At 42.9% G+C, this 18,597-nt stretch overlaps 2 protein-coding genes across 2 annotated transcripts; both read right to left on the bottom strand.

Annotated features, from left to right (window-relative positions):
* Positions 1 to 1,376: 1,376 nt before the first annotated feature.
* On the bottom strand, positions 1,377 to 12,675 carry LOC148385999 (forkhead box protein O1-A-like). Its single transcript, XM_088399176.1, has 3 exons — positions 11,918 to 12,675; positions 4,350 to 4,541; positions 1,377 to 4,128 (listed from the first exon to the last, which is right to left on the bottom strand). Exons 1-3 carry the CDS (start codon positions 12,437 to 12,439, stop codon positions 3,013 to 3,015), a joined length of 1,830 nt encoding a protein of 609 aa, XP_088255302.1. The 5' UTR covers positions 12,440 to 12,675; the 3' UTR covers positions 1,377 to 3,012.
* Positions 12,676 to 13,131: 456 nt separating this feature from the next.
* atf5a (activating transcription factor 5a) lies at positions 13,132 to 17,305 on the bottom strand. The gene is made up of 4 exons (XM_088399472.1): positions 17,068 to 17,305; positions 16,219 to 16,470; positions 14,873 to 16,034; positions 13,132 to 14,813 (listed from the first exon to the last, which is right to left on the bottom strand). Exons 2-4 carry the CDS (start codon positions 16,370 to 16,372, stop codon positions 14,627 to 14,629), a joined length of 1,503 nt encoding a protein of 500 aa, XP_088255598.1. The 5' UTR covers positions 16,373 to 16,470; positions 17,068 to 17,305; the 3' UTR covers positions 13,132 to 14,626.
* Positions 17,306 to 18,597: the final 1,292 nt, after the last annotated feature.

Here is an 18,597-nt window from a genome sequence, read left to right as displayed (position 1 = left end):
GGGACTCGTATGTGAGATTGCTGTGTGTGGACTTCAGTTCTGCCTTCAACACCATTGTGCCACAAAGACTCATCTGCAAACTCGACAAGCTGGGCCTGAGTACCTACCTCTGCAACTCGCTACTGGACTTCCTCTGTCAGAGGCCTCAGGTGGTACGTGTTGGCGACAAAATCTCCGCCAGCATCACGCTGAGCACGGGGGCCCCCCAAGGCTGTGTGCTCAGTCTGCTGCTCTTCACCCTGCTGACGGATGACTGCACTGCATCCTACAGCGACAACCGCATAGTGAAGTTTGCTGACGACATGACTCTGGTGGGTCTCATCACCAAGGGCGACGAGACTCAGTACAGGTTGGAGGTTGACCTTCTGACCGCGTGGTGCAGGGACAACAACCTCCTGCTGAACGTCAACAAGACCAAGGAAATTGTTGTTGACTTCCGGAAGGGTCACACCCAACACCTGCCGCTGACCATCGACGGTGCTGTGAAGGAGAGGGTGAGCAGCACCAGATTCTTGGGGGTGCACATCAGTGAGGACCTCTCCTGGTCCGCCAACACCGCGTCACTGGCGAAGAAAGCTCAGCACCGCCTGTACTTCCTGCAGAAACTCAGGCGAGCAGGTGCTCCTCCGGCCGTCATGACTACATTCTACCGTGGCACCATTGAGAGCGTCCTCTCCAGTTGTATCGCCGTCTGGGGTGGTAGCTGCACTGAATACAACATGAAGGCCCTGCAGCGCATAGTGAACACGGCTGGTAAGATTATTGGTGCTTCACTCCCCACCCTGAAGGGCATTTACACCTCCCATCTCGCCCGCAAGGTGACCACGATTGTGAGTGATGTGAGTCACCCCGCTCACTCTTTGTTTGATCTTCTGCCCTCTGGGAAGAGGTACAGGAGCCTGCGCTCCCACACCGCCAGACTCACCAACAGCTTCATTTTCCAGGCTGTTAGGATCCTGAACTCTCTTCCCCCTTCTGCGTAGCGTCCTGTACTTATTTATTGTGTTTTTTTGTTTATTTATTATTCATTCATCACTCTTATTTATTCATTGTTTGTACCTTCTTTTTTCTATTTTCTTGTGTTGTTTACTTGTATGTACATTGTGAACTATGTCTTGTCACCGTGGGATAGTGGGAACGTAATTTCGATCTCTTTATGTGTCTTGGCATGTGAAGAAATTGACAATAAAGCAGACTTTGACATACATACATACATACATACATATATATATATATATATATATATATATATATATATGTGTGTATGTGTGTGTGTGTGTGTGTGTGTGTGTGTGTGTGTGTATGCCTCTTTGCAGTTACATATATATATAAATATATATGTATAAAAAAAACAGACAAGTCATTTTACAAAACAATATATTTTAGTTTATTGTTTTTATTGTGCCAGAAAAGATTTACTATAGAAACTAACAGCTAAAAAAACACATGCAATGCAACAGGTAGAGAGACAATATGCTGGATAGGTCCTTCAGAAAATGGTTTTAGGTATATTCAGCTGCAAACAAAAATATATGTAAGAAAAAAAAGTCAATAACATTACAGCAATAGCTAAATAATCCCTTCAAACCTTAAGAGGTAAAAATATTTTGAGGTATTGAATGTTTACATACTTACTGCTATAGTTTGAATTGATAAAAAACACACAAAATCATACATACATTATGTGGATATATTCCTGAAACAGATGAGAGATGAACTACTTAAGAACTGAATATGTACAAAGGTTTTACAGCACCTGTGTGAAGGCACAGTGAATTGGCTTTTTTTTTTCAATACGATAAAAACAAACATTGCATAACAGCTATGTGTGTGTATATATATATATATATATATATATATATATATATATATATATATATATATATATATATATATATATATATATATATATATACATATATATATATATATACACACACACACACACACACACACACACACCTACTACACAAATCCAGTGCAGTGCTTGTTCAACTCTAATGAGAAGCACCCATCTAATTATACATAAAACATATTCCAGAGAAAAACAATGGCAGAAGAATTCCTGAAATGTATTTGTAAACCCTGCAGGTTGTTGTCTTGACATAAATACAAGGAAAACCCCACAAAGCTGTGGAGGGATTTGGTCCAGCTATGTACTGTCAGGTCATATTTACACATCAACTTGATATGTCATTTTAAACGACAGATGCATGGTTGTAAATGAACGCGCTGTATCCTGCCTTCACTTTAATCATTAATAAGACTGCATAGACAACATATAGCCATGGACAAAAGCGTTGGCAACCTTTAGTACTTTCAAAAGTAATATTTAATATTAACGCATGAAGACGGAACATTGCTTTCCAGTTGTGCTCCAACAGAATAATTTCATAAGAATCATTGCAAATTGAGACCACCAAAACTTTTGCCCATGTGTGTACGTACTGTATCATAAAAGCTCTTCGTCAACATGGATTTCCTTTCAACATACATACATATAGACTGACTGGCCACCTTCACTATCACCTTCACTATCTGATCACACATCAAAAAATACAATGATGATAATAATCTCAATTTTGTAGAGGTATGCAGTGCTGTCTATGTAATGTTTATTATCGTGATTGTAGTTTGCAGAGGCGTAGAACTAACTGCAATGTGCTGAGAGCTGGATGTAGGATTTGGACCATCTCATGTAGCTTAATTAGATAAGAGGAAGACCTCGCAAAATGATGCAGTGTAGCACAACAATGCACACTACAGTGGCCTACAGCTCAAATGAAGAAAAAATAAAACTGTCTGGGAGCAGAAAACATGACAAAACGTCATCAAATGTTGTCAAGTAAAACGTGTTTTACCTGTACATTGCATTGGCAAACATCAAATGGCAACTGAAGACATGCAATTTAGCTTTTGAGGAGTATCACAAAATATTTTTGTCTCAGAGTGAGAGTAACAATTCTGGATGAGGAGAAACATTTTCGACGATTGGGTGAGCTACCCTGACTTTCAGCTGTGTGAGGTTGTCTTGACCCTCTGGGGGAACACTTGAGACCCGGCCGCAGGGTCAAAATTAAAGTCCAGCCCGCCACCATCCATGAGGGTGTCATGGAGGACAGACTCCATGTCACATTCAAACGTCTCAATGGACATATTGTCCAAGTCGCTGGGCAAGTGCTCCTGGTAATGAGTATGAGGGTGAAGCTCCCTGTAGCTGCTGCGGTAGGGCGCTGTGACATCATGAGTGCAGGCAGGGTGCCCGCGAGATAGTTGCATGTGTGTCCTCAGGGTTGTCATTTGAGGAGGGCGCCCTGAGAGACCGCTCAAACAGGTCAAAGGCATCAAGTTGCCGCTATTCAAGTCTCGTGATGTTGGAGGACCCTGATTATGAATAGAATGCGTATTTACGTGACGAGCGGGATGGATCATTTTGGTGCCATTATGGGCCACCAGTTGGCTCTGATTGTCATAGGTGGGCACTGGACAACGGCCCCTCCCAACGTGAGAAATTGGTGAATCCTTAAAGGGAATCATGTTTCTTCTAGTGACTGCTTCTGAGGACATCAGCTCTTTAAGGAGGTTGGCGGGGCAGATATATTGGTTCTCATAAACCAAATAGTCCTGCTTGGTCTCTTGCAGCAGATTCAGCGCGACAGGGGACATGGAATCGATCCTGGCCTGAGGGTACATGCACTTTCGGAAGTCCTGTTGCAGTCGGGGGGCGTTATAGGGACCACCGTGAAGCATGGCAACATTAGGGGAGTCAGAACCCATTTGGGGGTTCTTTGGGAACATTAGGTTCATGTTATCCGTCAAGTTCTCCATGACCATCTCTGAGCCACCCATGGGTCCAGACACTTCAGAAAGGCTGGGGAGGGGTGGGGCAATCTTACTCCCCCCTGGATACATAAGGTGACCCTCAGCTTCCCCGAGGTCGTCCTGCTCGGAGGGGAAAGGCGAACGCCGGCCACTCAGGGTGCTGGCGTCCGAGCTGGCGCGGGTTCTGAAGGAACCCCAGGACTCAAAGTCCTCGTTGTTGTGGGAGCTTGGACTTCCCAGCCAGTTGGAGTACTGGGAACCAGGACTGCTTGCTCCTGCTTCAGCCCTGCCATCCTGGAGAGCCATCTGGATTTATGGAGGGACACAAACAACTCACAAATACACATTCTATCTGGCATTCTTAAACTTATATCAGGCAGGGGTTCTCGAATTATTGAGGTCCAAACTGTGGCAGGGAGTTTACTTTCTGAACCGGGATTTGTCAGCTTTGTTTCATACAAAACATCTTATTGTACCGACTTGAGCGCAACATAAAGTACGTACATGGTTCATAAACTGTGCTGTACCTTTTTCTTTGTGGCTCTTCCTCGGCTTTTGGTGAACTTGCTGTTGTTGTCCATGGAGGCAGCTCTGCGCCGAGGTGACTTGCCATTCTTCCCCCCCTCGGGGTTCAGCATCCACCAAGAGCTTTTGCCTGTTCCCTCGTTCTGAATGCGCACAAAGCGACTATGCAGTGATAGGTTGTGTCTGATGGAGTTCTGGAATGGTCAGAGGGCGAATCATTTGAGTGATAGCTCCCATGTGTGCATATGCTGCTTACGGCGATTTGGGAACATAATTTGTCTTAACAAGACCTTCAATAATAAGGTTTTTTTCTGGGATTTGGTTTAGCAACACTTAACAGCATTCACACAGTCTCTGAGGGCTTTGCAGTATCTCGTTATTTATTATGGTTGCCATTCTCCTCCCTCTTCATGGGAGGTGATGATCATATGTTTCCCGTGATGTCAGTGGAGTTTTATCAGCACATCTCAATCCCACCCATCTGCTCGGGGTAGAAAGTACTCCACCAAAGTGGAAAAGCACGCAGAGAAAAAAAAAAAAAAAGTGGGAGTCATTTACTCACAGGTCAACATCAGTAAGGGAATGAGTTGAAATCGCCACAGAGGGCAGTCTTGCAAATAAGAGACAGACAAATTATTTTTGGTTCCCCCCCAAATTGCTAATTTGCCATTTTTAGTTACCCTTGTGTACACCTAAAGACTCATATAGTTTCTGAACTTCTCTCTAATGATACCATACAGGTCTAAAAAGGGAGCCAGCGGCGCCTCCTGTCATAATCTTCAAAATGGGTGGGGAAAAAAAAGGAGTTAAAAAACACTACCATGCAACTCACATGTATTGTATAGTCGAGGCCTCTCAGGACATAAATACGACAATACGCATCTGCTGAACGAAACAGACGAGTGGGGAAGTTCCCCTACGTGGCCACAATGAGACTAAAGCAGCTCATTACAGTTATGGTGGTGCCAGATGTCCTCAACCACAGAATTCATCAGGGCTGAACAAGCAAGGAAGTTATGATACGTACAATCAAAACAATAGCTGGACTCTGTATTTTATTGATTTGTTTTTTAATAACTGCATTAAAGTTGCTTAATGCTTTATTAGTCGGTTTGAAGTGGACGTCTGTGTTAAAAATGTCTGCATGCCTCAAAGTAAAAAAAAAAAAAAAATCTACTGCACAACTACTCGGTCTATTAATTTGGATAATTGTCGCCACTCAACACTTAGCTACAGCTACTTTCCTGCCAGGATGAGAGAACATTTTAGCGGAAAAATGAGAGCAGGGTGGAGGTTACAGGGTTTGCATGATGAGAGGGGAGGAGGGTGCGGGGGTGAGACGTTGTTGCTATGTGGCCTGGGTCAATGAGTTCACACGAGGCTCCTCGGCCCTCGCTGACGGAGACATGCAAACAGGTCGGATGGAGGCTCAGATATTACCAACTACTTTTTGACTCAACTTCCTTTCTCGGCCTGACTTTTGTGTAAAAAGTCGTCCGGTGAAGGACATCCTGCAAATGTGGAATGGAGAGAGTGAGCTGGCATGAAAACAAGATTCAATCTGTCTGTGTTTATTTGGATTAAGACTTTTTCCTCGCTCAATATGGGTGCAAACAGGAAATAAGCCATTAAAGCTGAGTGGCGTGGCCTCACTCACAAACCTGAAACGAAAAGCAAGCAACAAGTAGAAGCACAGCCAAGATAGCTGGCAATATGCAAATGGTTGCACCCTCTGATTAGTTTGAACAAAAGATCACAAATGCATGACTGGTCCTTGGGAAGAAGCATTCCCTCCTCAGTCTGGGATAATCCTCGTCTGAGACAGACCTCACCTCAACCTAAAGAGAACAAAAGGCAACCCCAGCCTCGCTAATTCAGAAGGTGCCCCTGTCACACACATTAGCCCGCTAAAAGCCCGACCTAAGGTGGCCTGGATGTTTCATTGTCACAGCTCGTCTTTTTAAAATCACTCAGCTATGGCCCACACCCTGAAGCCATGCATTTAAATACCTGAGGCTGCGTGACAACGTCATCTGAATGCGAGCCATTCATAAATTGATTAACTTGATTTGACCTCTTTATAGGCACCAAGGTAAATTCCCAGGGCCAGATTAGGGAGGTTTGAACGTGAGAAATGCTCAGTGACAACCCCTACTGAGCAATTTGAGCCGTGACCCATATATTAGTAGTAGTCATATAATACTATTGCTGTGTAAAAAAAAAAAACCACCTCACTTTGTTATTACTTCCACCAAGCACAAAACAGCTGTTTTGAAATGTATTTGGTAGTGCGTTAATATATATCCAAAAAAGCTTCAGGTCCCTCCCACTGGACGTGAAAACAATCTCATTGAAGCAGCTGCTGCTCCTTGTGCAGTCAAGCATGAAGCTTGCAGTAACCGTTACAGGATGAGCAAACAAACAGGGCCTGGTCTGCGGGGTCAGGTGCAGCCAGAGTGAAATTGGACCCGCGTGCAGTCTGTACAGGTGCTGCACATAGAGACCCAATTACAGATGGCCGTAATTATTATTTTCATTCTTGCCCTTGTGACCAGTCTCGAGTGGCCCTCTTGCGTAAATTCAACTGTGATAGATTTCACCTGACCTGCAATTTTGATATGGATAAAAAAAAAAGATAGCTGCTGAATGATTTATTTAATATATGTATCTATTTATTTATTCAAAGAATCCACCCTGCAGATGAAAATGAAGAACATATCATCTGTTAAGGACCACGTGCATACACAAAGCATTGACATAAAGCATCACGCTCCAGGGCGACCCACTTCATCCACCACATCAAAGTAATACTAAGAAGAAGAGAAAGAGGTGCAATAACACGTGGGCCAATTGAGGCAAAGTACATTTACATGGCAACAGAGCAAAATATTGATTATAAAAAGGAGTAGTCAAGTCAAAAAGCACACCAAGTGTTTACACTTTGTTCAAAAGGTTTTGCAGAATTCATAATTTTGCGAAACAAATGCTTGGGTTCCTTCCTAACTTTTCTAAACAGCCCCTTCATTCATTTTGATTTCACTTACTCTTTACGAGCACCTCATGTGGTGGCTTCTTTTTTGCATAATGGTTTTAAGCAAAGTTCTTTATGTGAATATAAGATGCAAGGTGGGAGGGGATATTATTGTTCAATGCAGGCTGGCGGACAATGCGGTAGCGCACATGCCAAGGATTCCACAGACGCACACATGGGTAGACAGCAGACTGTATGCAGGCCTCTGAGTCAGCTGAGTGGTTCCCTCAAGCCAGAATCATTCTTAGAAAAAAAAAAAAAAAGGCCCCTGCCCTGAGCCTCCCTTTCTTCATGGGGTTACTTTAAACTCAGCGGGCCTCTTAAATTCCCAGGCGGGCCTCTCCTCTTTTAACCTTGTGAGTCCCAAGACAATTGGCTGACAGTTACTCAATGTGCCACTTTATATCTCATCTCTCATCAGAACCGTGTCCCGGAAAGTCCGAGGCCAAAAATGTGTTGTATTGATAGAATCATCAGAAAAATATTTGAACTGAGGTCAAATAAGATGTTTTTTTCCCCGTAAAATAATCTTTGGATGAGTTCCGAATGTGCAAATAAGATCCAGAGAAAATCATACCAAAGAGGTTGCAATTCAGTTGCACAATGTTTACGATGTATATTTTACAAGAAACTTCAAAAACTTTAACATTACAGACCCTTGTAGTCTGTTTTTATATCGTGGTATTTTTACCAGCCGAGATGTCACAACGAGCTTTGAAAATCTATTTAAAAAGTGCCAGGAGTTCCACTGTTGCCCACACATGCCACAAGAAGACGTCAGTTCGCACGACTTGCACAGAAATTAAGGGACTAAGAACTAAGCGTATGCCATGCTTTGGTTTCTGTTCGCATGATTAAAAAAAAAAAAATCAAAGTAACTCAAAATGCAACAGCTCTTCTTATTTTTGGTCGTGAAAATATAAACAGGGAGAACATTTGGCCTATTGACAACAGATTGAAACTGGTTTTGGTTAATGGGTTCACCTGTTTGAGGTCAGGTCGCTTTCTCATCATCAATGAACCTCTGCATTTGTTTGGACTACTTTTTTTTGGTTGGTTTGGTTAGTTTGATTGTAGACAACTATTTGTGTTAGTTTATGTGCCCTGGATTTGGCTGGCAACCATCACCAAACGTCGACTGAGATAGGCACCGACTCAGCCACAACTAATGAGGAGTATACACGATGGATGGATGGATGGATGGATGGATGGATGGATGGATGGATGGATGGATGGATGGATGGATGGATGGATGGATGGATGGATGGATGGATGGATGGGTGGATGGATGGATGGATGGATGGATGGATGGATGGATGGATGGATGGATGGATGGATGGATGGATGGATGGATGGATGGATGGATGGATGAATAAACTATGCCAGCGAAACTCAGGGGGCTTCTCGCCCCCTTACTTGAGGAAACAATAGCTGTAGTGACACTGTGGTTAGGCCGGGTAGCACACAGCTATTTTCTAATCCGGGGACATCCCAAGGGGGTACCACTGCCCCTCCCATCCCAAGCGAGGGGCCTTCTATGGTATACAAAAGACATCTTGAGATAGCGCTAAAGTTGGAGAAAGTAGCGCTTTAGAAGCAGCGGTATTGCCCTGGTCCTTCTCTCCACCCACCTCAGGTCGCTTATAGGCGGAGCTGTAGAAACAAACTCAACGCCCTCCACCTACCAGGAAGTGGCTGCCTGCACTCTATCTGTCATTACTCCGAGGGATGCTCAAGCATGTGGCTACTTAAATCAAAATAAATATCGGAAAGCACAACAGTAAGAAATGTTTAAATGGAATAAAATGGCTCAGAGTCAAAATTCACAAAACATGTACAGTTCCTCCTCCTCTTTTTTCCAAACCAGAGCCTCGTGTTTTGCCGGGCGGGGATGTTAACACATGGCACTGTTTTCCATCCACTTGCCAGGAAATGCGTCATAGTTCATTGTAGGGGGGACTGCCGTGTTTTTTTTTTAACAGGAAAGTGTAAAAATAACCATTAACAGCAGTTCCAAGGCCCAGTGAGTGAGCCAACAATAGAGCGGTTAAGTGGAGAGCTGTTGACTTGAAATTAATAATGTAGCTTAAACTACTAGTTTTCTTTTATGAAGATGACATTAGTCAGGTAATTATACTAGGTTATTCCTATTTTCTTGGCTCATTATTTTGATATGCAACTACTTCCACATAATCCATCCCATTCACATTATTCCAATAACATATTCGCCCCTTGCGGATTTTATTTTTCAAAATTTTAACCAATAATTACCCATTCATTTCCATTTGGGACATTCAAAATAACAGATTCACATTGTTTGCATTTGAAATTCAAAAACATATTAAAATCAATTTGCCCAACACACCTAATTTCAGTAGAAATTGCAAATGTCAAGTTTTTACAATAATACTAGGTGCTTTTTTTTACATGTCATATTAAACTAAAGCTTGTATTTGCGGCAGGACTTTCTGCAGTTAAGCTTCTTAAAGTCTCAGAAGAATGTCATGAATGTTTTGGCAATAATCAGAAGGTGCTATTTGATAAGACCAATATGTTTTTACGTTTGTGGGTGAACTGTAAAATTTTAAAGCCGATATACATTTAAAGGTGCAGCAGGTATGGGGGGGGTCATGTGGTTGTCATGCTTTAGACCAGGGGTGTCAAACTCTTTTTTTTCGTGGGCCGCATTGTAGTCATAGCTTCTTTCGGAGGGCCATTATGACTGTCAACCCAAATAAATGTATGAGCACCTCATATTATATACAGTAAAAGCTACAAAACAAACTGACAAATAACTCGTTTTAAAATCAGACGAGTAAAAACTGGTCAAATATTTAAGAAAAAGATATTATTAAAGGTGAAGACAATTTGCAATTCTAGTAATGACACACGAATTTGATGCACAATTTGTCTTTGCGGGCCACATAAAATGATGTGGCGGGCCGTATCTGGCCCCCGGGCCTTGAGTTTGACACGTGTGCTTTAGACCCTGTGGTCTAAAGTGTTTGTTCTAAGTTGGGTAAAAAAAGAGAGGGTCGGAGAAGGAAGTGATGCAATTAAGAGCATCCCTCTCTTTCTCTCTGAGCTGTAGCATCCGCTAAGGAAACTCTAGAAGACAGACTCACAAGGATGTGAGCACATAACTCAGGAATGGAGGATGTTTGACGTTCTTCCCGGCATCCCCCTCTTCCAGCCCCTTTCCCCTCCGACACACGACTCACTACTCACTGAACTTTTGGTGTCAACTACTGTTTTGTCAACTATAAGGACATGATGTCTGTATTTTGACTTAATATTGCAATAGTATTTAGTCTCAAATGTCTGCCCAAACAAACTGTGATGATTTTTTTTCTTCAAAGGGGTTAACAATGGAAACTATATTTGATAGCAAAGGAATTTCCTGACATGGACAGGCTCCAGGAAGTGAGACTGGATTGAAATATAAAAGGTTGATGGTGGGTTTTCTCTCACTGTGGGGCATTTTCATTCGCACACTTTGCGTGTTCACCCAATCTTTGGCCCAAAAGTTGCAGGGCAGATATTATCTTAGACTTTATACTTTCAGATGTCACCATGACGTCCACGACGAGTTGACACAATGAATTGGGGGGGGGGGGGGGGGGGGGGTGTCTGCGGTATACTGCAGTAACAAATCCTCAAAGTTTTCAGTGTTCAACAATTTCATTCACTGAAAAACATGAGAATAACATCAGACAAAAAGTCCAATATGTATATTTAAGATGTCCATATCATGTGGTCATCTTGATGGAAGCAGTCGCTATGGCAACATGAGGCTCCACTGAATGTCTCTGAGGAACTAATGGAACTGTCTTTGTCCTGTTAAATTGATGCTTTTTGTACACTTCCATTAGCATGCTGAATTTAGTTGCCTTACAGGCAGGCTGGGGTTGAGATTTAAACCTGAAAACTGCGAGGCAGATGTGCTAACCAATTGGACAATATACTGTATGATAGATGGCTTTTTTATTGTGTGTGCCCTTATTGTGAGCATCTCCCATGCTAACTGTTAGTGAGGGGCAATTTAGAGCAAACGTCACCAACAAGGTCCCCCCCAAGTGTCACTAGAGTAGTCAGCAGGCCTATTTTAAAAATATCTTGAGACATTGTGATATCCAAGAGATGTGATCATTAGAAAATGGAAACAGATTTATAGAAATTAAGACGTGCATACTGACAATCATTGCTGATCATTATTAATAAATCATTCACATAATCAGCGCATTTTCGTAGATTATATCATTAATTGATAATGATAAGAAACAGTCCATTCATTCATTTATCTTCCAAACTGCTTTGATAATGATGGAGCCGCTGGTGCCTCTTTGTGGTTTGCTATTGACTTTAGGACATTTTTGTAAAACTATAGGGCGTGAAGAGGTGTGTTTGATGCACCACCTCAAATAACGAACAAATAAAAAATGTTTAAAAAGTAAATAAATAAATAAATAAATAAATAAATAAATAAATAAATAAATAAATAAATAAATCATCAGTTGTTCCCTGCTTGCAGCCACTCACCTTCCACCCCGCAGAGCTGTTGCTGTCTCCTTTATCCTTGAAGTAAGGGACGCTCTTCACCATCCAGTCGTAAATCTGAGACAGGGTCAGTCTCTTCTCGGGTGAGCTCTCGATGGCCCTGGTGATGAGGTCGGCGTATGACATGTTCCCCCAAGCGTTGCGACGGGACGAGCTGCTCTTCCTCTGGCTGGAGCCACCCAAGGGCGCCGCGCCATGAGGGACCACCTGTTGCTGGGACGCAAGCAGGGGGGGCGGCTGCGGCAGGTGCTGGTGGAGGTGCACCCGTGCAGAGTGGGACACATGCAAGTCGTGCTCCGGGTCCTCCTCATAGTCCTCCTCCAACAAGCACAGGTTGCGGGGGAACTCGCCGTTTCCTGGCGGCTCGTGCTGCACAGACGGGGCCGGGGAAGATGTGGTGGAGCTGGCCGGGTCGACGAGCTCCGGCAGCGGCCAGGTGCAAGAGCGCGGCCGCGTGAGAGGCTCAAAGTCCGGGTCTACTTGGAGCGGTGGAGCCTCAGCCATGTCACGGTCAAAGCGGCTCTCAGGCACATATGCACTCAAGCATAAACGTGAATGACAGCGAATGAAGGCTTTTAAAGGATTCGGACAAGGTAGACTGGGCTATGTTGTTTTAAAGTCTACTGTGACGTCCACAGTATTCCTCCCTTGACTGGTTTCAACTTCTCAAGCGTGGCGCTCTGTGACAAGAACAGCTCGCATGAAGGGTGCGATGATGCCTTCACGTCCTGTCACATGCTCGGTCATCTGGCATCTCTGGCGAAATGAATAGAGGACTTATGTATTGTTCTCCATAAAGTGGACTGTGAATACATTAAAAATAACATAATTCAATAACATAACAAACAAACCAATTTCAATTATAAAGAGCGAGAAAGTTAAACGGAAAACCTCTCACTTTAAAAGAATTTCAGGCTATACATGAATGAATCATGCGTCTGCATGACTTTACACTATTCCCATTGAATATTTTATTTTTATTTATTTTATTATTTATTTTGTCAATTTACTGCTAAGATTTAGCTCTTTAATTGCTGGTTAATACAGCTACCGAATGGTTGATTATCAGGTACGTTTCTTATATTTATATATATGTACAGAGCTTGTGACTTGAACTCCTTTACCAGTGCTGACCTCTAGTGGTACATACTAAGTAAACAAACGCACAGTAGCGCAATAACAGAAACACACGAGACTTAGAATGCTACACTTTTATTTCTAACATAAAAAGTAAACGATAGACAAACACACTGATTTGATAATGAATGGAATTTAAATAAGAACATATTTGATCTAATGAGGTATCCCATGACTTTATTGGAAGGAGGAAAATACATAGGATTTTTTTTTTGTGTTGCAAATTGAATAAATAATATCAGAGCTTATATTCAAGATTGTCTTCAAATAAATGCATAGGAAAAATATGCGTAGTAGCAATCTAGGAATTCTGACAGCAGTGGAAAATTGGAAATCAAAGTCTGGCGCATCGTTAACAAATCATCTAATGAGGCTTTTCTCAGTTAATTTGCTACAAAGCGACAACTTTTACACGCTATCCGCTCAACATATGTACAGATTAGTGCATTTAGCCTGAGGCTCATGAACCATATTGCATTAATAAGAATCCTGATTCATCCCAAAATCTACTTTTTTTTTCTTTCATAAGGTCATGCAACAAAAGCAAAGTTCTCATTTCTAACTAGACAAACTAGAAAAACAAATGCTAAGTGGAATATTTTTAAGGTCACATGGAAGATGCATGAATATATTTTTGCAATTTAGGAAGGGCAATATGGTTTACTCGCATGGGTAGGCAACTACGGTCCTCGAGGGCCGGTGTCCTGCAGGTTTTCTATGTCTCCCTGCTGCAAAAACCTGACCTACCCATGGTTTACTCAATAACAAATTGTATATCCTGAGGTGTAATAATATACTGTATAATTTGTGTACGATGGATGGGGGGGGGAAAAATAGCCAAATATATTAAAATATCTTCACAAAATCAAATTAGAATTAAGAAAATATTATGTGACCAAAACGGGCAAAAAGCACCTGCTCAAAGCATTAAAGCATTATTCAGTAGTGCTGCAGCCTGCATTGAAGCCGAAGTCAATTAATGCGCTCTAAAATTTAAAAGCTATATTTACAATAAAATAAAATGGACTATGCATTAATATTGAACATTAAAAAAGTATGCTAGATTTTTGTTAAGCTTATGAATGGGTAGCATTCAGGTCAATTAATTTCCGAGACACATTTTGTCTAGTTTCAAATGTTGATAAGAAGTCAAATATGATTTAAAAGAGAGCAGTAGAAATGTTTTAAGTTTGAAATGAAATAATCAAGTTCCACATTTAATTAACATTTAGTTTTTCCACAATTTTTTTTTTTAAAAAAACGAACAGGGAAAAAAAGATTTACTGTTGACATCAATTCCAATGTAAGGCTAGTAAAATCTTAACCCGCGTAATGAGTTTTTTTTTTTTAGTAATTTTTTAGTCGTTTTTTTTAAGATTCACACATGACACAATGATTGTCATTACAGCATTGCCTGCCTCAAGAAATGGAGTGTGAAAGCAATGTCACCATCGCTTCATGCATGATGGATTCAAAACAAAGTGACATTCAATCCTGGACAATCAAAATGACATGAAAACTTCCCTGTTCTGATTTCTTGGAGGAACTTTGGGGTTATCCTGTTGTATCCTGCTTTAGCCTTTGGCTTCTGGCTTTGTAAACTTCGATCAGGAGGTCTTTGACGTACTGGATTTCACGCTCGACGGACTCTGCCTTGTCACGCAGCTCACGGTTCCTCCCTTCCAAGCAGTGCAGCTGCTCCTCCAGAGAATCTAACTCTGCCCTTTTTCTTTGCCGATACCTACAAATGAAAGATTACATGAAGACTTTCATAATGCAAATTATGAACCTGTAGTTTACCTATGAGCAGCCGTTTTGTTCTGATCCCTCTTCTTCTGTTTGCGCTCTCCTCCGACTTCTGAGGGAATGACGTCAAATTCGTATTTCACAGCACAGTGGTCTTCTTTCAATCTGCAGGATTCCAAGTTCGGACTGTCCCTTGCCATCAAAAGACACTCTGGACCCGGATCCTCCAGGAAATTGCAGTGCAAGTCATGCTGGCCTATCTGCAGATTCTCCGCTTTGACCTGCTCGGTGAAGAAGCTATGATAGGTCTCAGACTGGGGTGTTGTCGAAAGATAACAACTTTCACTGCTCTGGGCTTTCCAGGAAACTGTCGCTTTTGTCACCTCCACGCCAGTCTTGATGCTGTTCAGCACCTCGCTGTTAGCCGTGCTGCTGTTAGCGGTGCCGGCGCTCACCTCCCTCATGCTGTACATCAACAGATCTTCTTTCTTTGACGAGTCGTCAAGTGAGGCGCCGAAATGGAATCCACCACCGAGCTTTGCGTTGCCAAAAGCATTGTGACTGAAGCAGCAGTTTTTTTCTTCTTTTGCTAAAATAGCACATTTTCGGAGCTCGATGGCACTGCCCAGGCAGTAGCCTTTCCCCACTGACTGCTCCTCTTCCACGCAACAGTAACTGAGTGACGGGTTACCTGAGTTGATTCCTTTGGAACTTGCACTGTTGTCGTAACTTTCATTTAATCTCACACTGTCTGGGATTCTTTTTCTAACGCACGGGCTGGGGCGACCGCAGCTATATGGCGTGTGCCTGGGAATTTTGGACCGCCCCACCGGCCCCGCGCATACGCCGAGCAAGTCCAGTTCTCCGTTTGCCAGGCTGAGAAGAAACGGGCTGGTTTCCGATGAGTTGGGTGCGGAGTACGACGCATAGGGCAGCTGATTGAACGGTTGATGGCCCGTCATCAGCGGACCCCGGTCGCATTTCCCCAGCCTGAGACCTTTCTCCGGCAGTGGCTCGGACAGGAAGTAGTCTTCCAGTTGGGCTAGTTCCTCTTGCAGCAGAGAGGTCATGACCTCTAAGTCGGAGGGCACCTGGATGTCATTGCGAAGGGGTGACGGGGGAAGGGAGGCGTTTGTGGAGGAAGGAGGGGAGGGAGGGTTCGGGAGGTACGAGGAGAAGTCCACTTCTTCCGTCATCCAGTCGGTGAGAACATCACCTGTTGACAAATCCCACAAATATATAGCAATGCAAATATTGCATAAAAATACCTCAAATTACGCTCAAAGGAAGTCTTGTTCTACTTGAGCCACGTTACTGTCTGGCAAGGAAGGATGTGCTGCAGTGCCGAGCCCACCTGAGATGTGGCATAATATAAAAAAAGCCCACCTAGTGCAACTCACCAATTAAGTGCTGACTCCCCTCTGACACCTCCCCCCTGCACCCCTGTGATTGGCTGGGGTTAGCCTGTGGGTGAGAGAGAGCGAGGGGGTCTGCCGGGCACGCACGAAGCGTCTTCCAAACAGGAGATGGCGTCGCCATCATCATTCTGTCCATCGGCACTTAGGTTCAGGCCAAGTCCGAGCATGTGCTGGGAGCAGGTGGGGTCTGACAGCTGGGCCACGGAGAGCAGGGCTGGGTGGGCATAGTGAAACCTAGAGGAGAGCGAAGGACCGAAAAAAAGTCTCAAGACTGGCGCAAGTGCAAAACGTACCATGCAAGTGGATGGGGGTGAGAAATCATAAACATTTGACAACAGCCAATAGGTCTGTCCCACAGGCTTCTTTAACCAACATGCACTTGACACATGACATCCGAGAGCCACTTGGGAACTGTGAGTCGAGGGCTTAATGGTTGCCAAGGGGGCTCCTTGTGAGTGAACGACATACACAAAGAATGAGATGATCTTTAAATTAGATTAAAGCTGCTCGTGAGTCATTTCAAATTAATCACTTAACAATTTCAGTTGTTTAAATGACATCCATGTGACACCATATTGGCTAGAACTAGGAAAAATGAAAGTAATTAGAAGGAGGACATTTATACAATGATGCCATGTTTTGTTTTGTACTTCGAGTGTATTACATTGAAAACATGTACTTTATGGTCTTATCAAAACAGCCCAAGCAGGAACTTAATTTAAAAGCAATGGAAACTATATAAAAAAGCAACGTGAATAGACGTGTGCGAGACAGGAGCATAGCATTAAAAAGTTACAGAATAACAAAGTGGGCAAAGTGAGCGTTACTTACTCCATTCTTGCTGAGAAATAGTATAGAGAGCTTGGGGGTGCGTTGCCAAAGCAAAGCACGGCGTCTTCGTGGTTACAACTTCTTGTAAAATTCAAAAAGCCATTCTGTCAGCTCGGCGCAGACAAAGACGTAGAGTGGTTGTTGCAGCGCGGCGATCTGGTTGTAAACTGAGCAACAGCATCTTAGTGTAAAACCATCAGGGTCATTTCGCCAAGCAACCAATGACGTCACCGCTACCAAGCTACGTATCCTTCCGCCTTCGCCGCGTTTCATACAAACTCAACCGTCCAATTACGTATGGCTTTGGGCAAAAAAAAAAAAAAAAAAAACACTTGAATGATAGTCATTTGCAAAGATATTCAGCCACATTTAGTACGTCAGTAAATTATGCACGATGGAGGGAGACGTCATTTTAGTGTTGAAGTCGGGCAAATGTACATGTCATTGGAAGGCAGGGATACTGTTATTATTATTATTATTATTATTATTATTATTATTATTATTATTATTTTATTATTATTATTATTAAGAATAATAATTATTATTATTATCACGGATGTTGTTGCTGTGCCTGTTGTCGTCAGGTTCATCTCCACTTCCGGGAAACAAACCTCGCGAGAACACAACCACTTGCTTGGTCCAAGACCACATAATAATTATTGCCGCTTGGTGTTATCGTTTAAAAGTAGCCATCACCGTTTCAAACTTCTACAACTCCTGGTTGATGGGTAAGAAGTGGGATAGCTGTTGCATCTCGCTTGCATCAGTGGTCCGTGCTCAACGCCTATTGGCCGCGCGTGGCTAAGCTACCGCACCGTGATTGGTTGGATGGGTGCGTAAGTGAATTATGATTGGTCGCTGGTAGGCAAGGAGAAGGACCGTGCTGTTTTCTTTATCTTTCTGGGTGCAGCGGGTGCACATGGCTCGCGTAAACAAATCGGCGGTTGAGATGTTTAATCCGCCGAAAGCTTTCACTTGTTGATGTTTTCCTAAAATAACCAATCAGTGAACACTGAGTACAGGCCGACTGAGCAAAATGAATAACACTGTCACTTATTATCACAGGCCATTTGCTGCAATGGAACTACTGTTATTACTCGCATTTGTATTTCAATATCAATAATTTGAGCTAAGAATATCAGTTGACATCATACTCATCAAAATTATACATCAAAAGCACCTTGAAAGGCTGGTGTATAATTAGACATAAAGTGAAAGTCATTCATAAGAGTTATGTGAGTACTATTTGTTTTGTTTTTTTCCCCCTCACTCAGCAGATCCCATTTCTTCTGTTGCTATAGTAATAGTGGACACTGCCCCTATTTTAGACTTGTTTTCCGGTCGCTGTTGCCATGGGATTTGCATTCCTCTCTCTTCATGGTGTTTGTCATCCACCTCACCTCTGTTTCCGCTCCTCCCCTCCCAACCATCTCATCTGCTGAGTTGCATCTCTGTGTAATTATCATTTTGCCAAAACCAATAGGCCTTTCCCTCCCTTCTTTGCAGCAATTTGCATAGTGGTCACATTGA

The sequence above is a fragment of the Syngnathus floridae genome, chromosome 15 (assembly GCF_059516105.1).
Source record: "Syngnathus floridae isolate MCC-2025c chromosome 15, RoL_Sflo_1.0, whole genome shotgun sequence".
Lineage (NCBI taxonomy): Eukaryota > Metazoa > Chordata > Actinopteri > Syngnathiformes > Syngnathidae > Syngnathus > Syngnathus floridae.
Note: the sequence above shows the minus strand (reverse complement) of the source record. Positions and strands in the feature narration are given on the sequence as shown.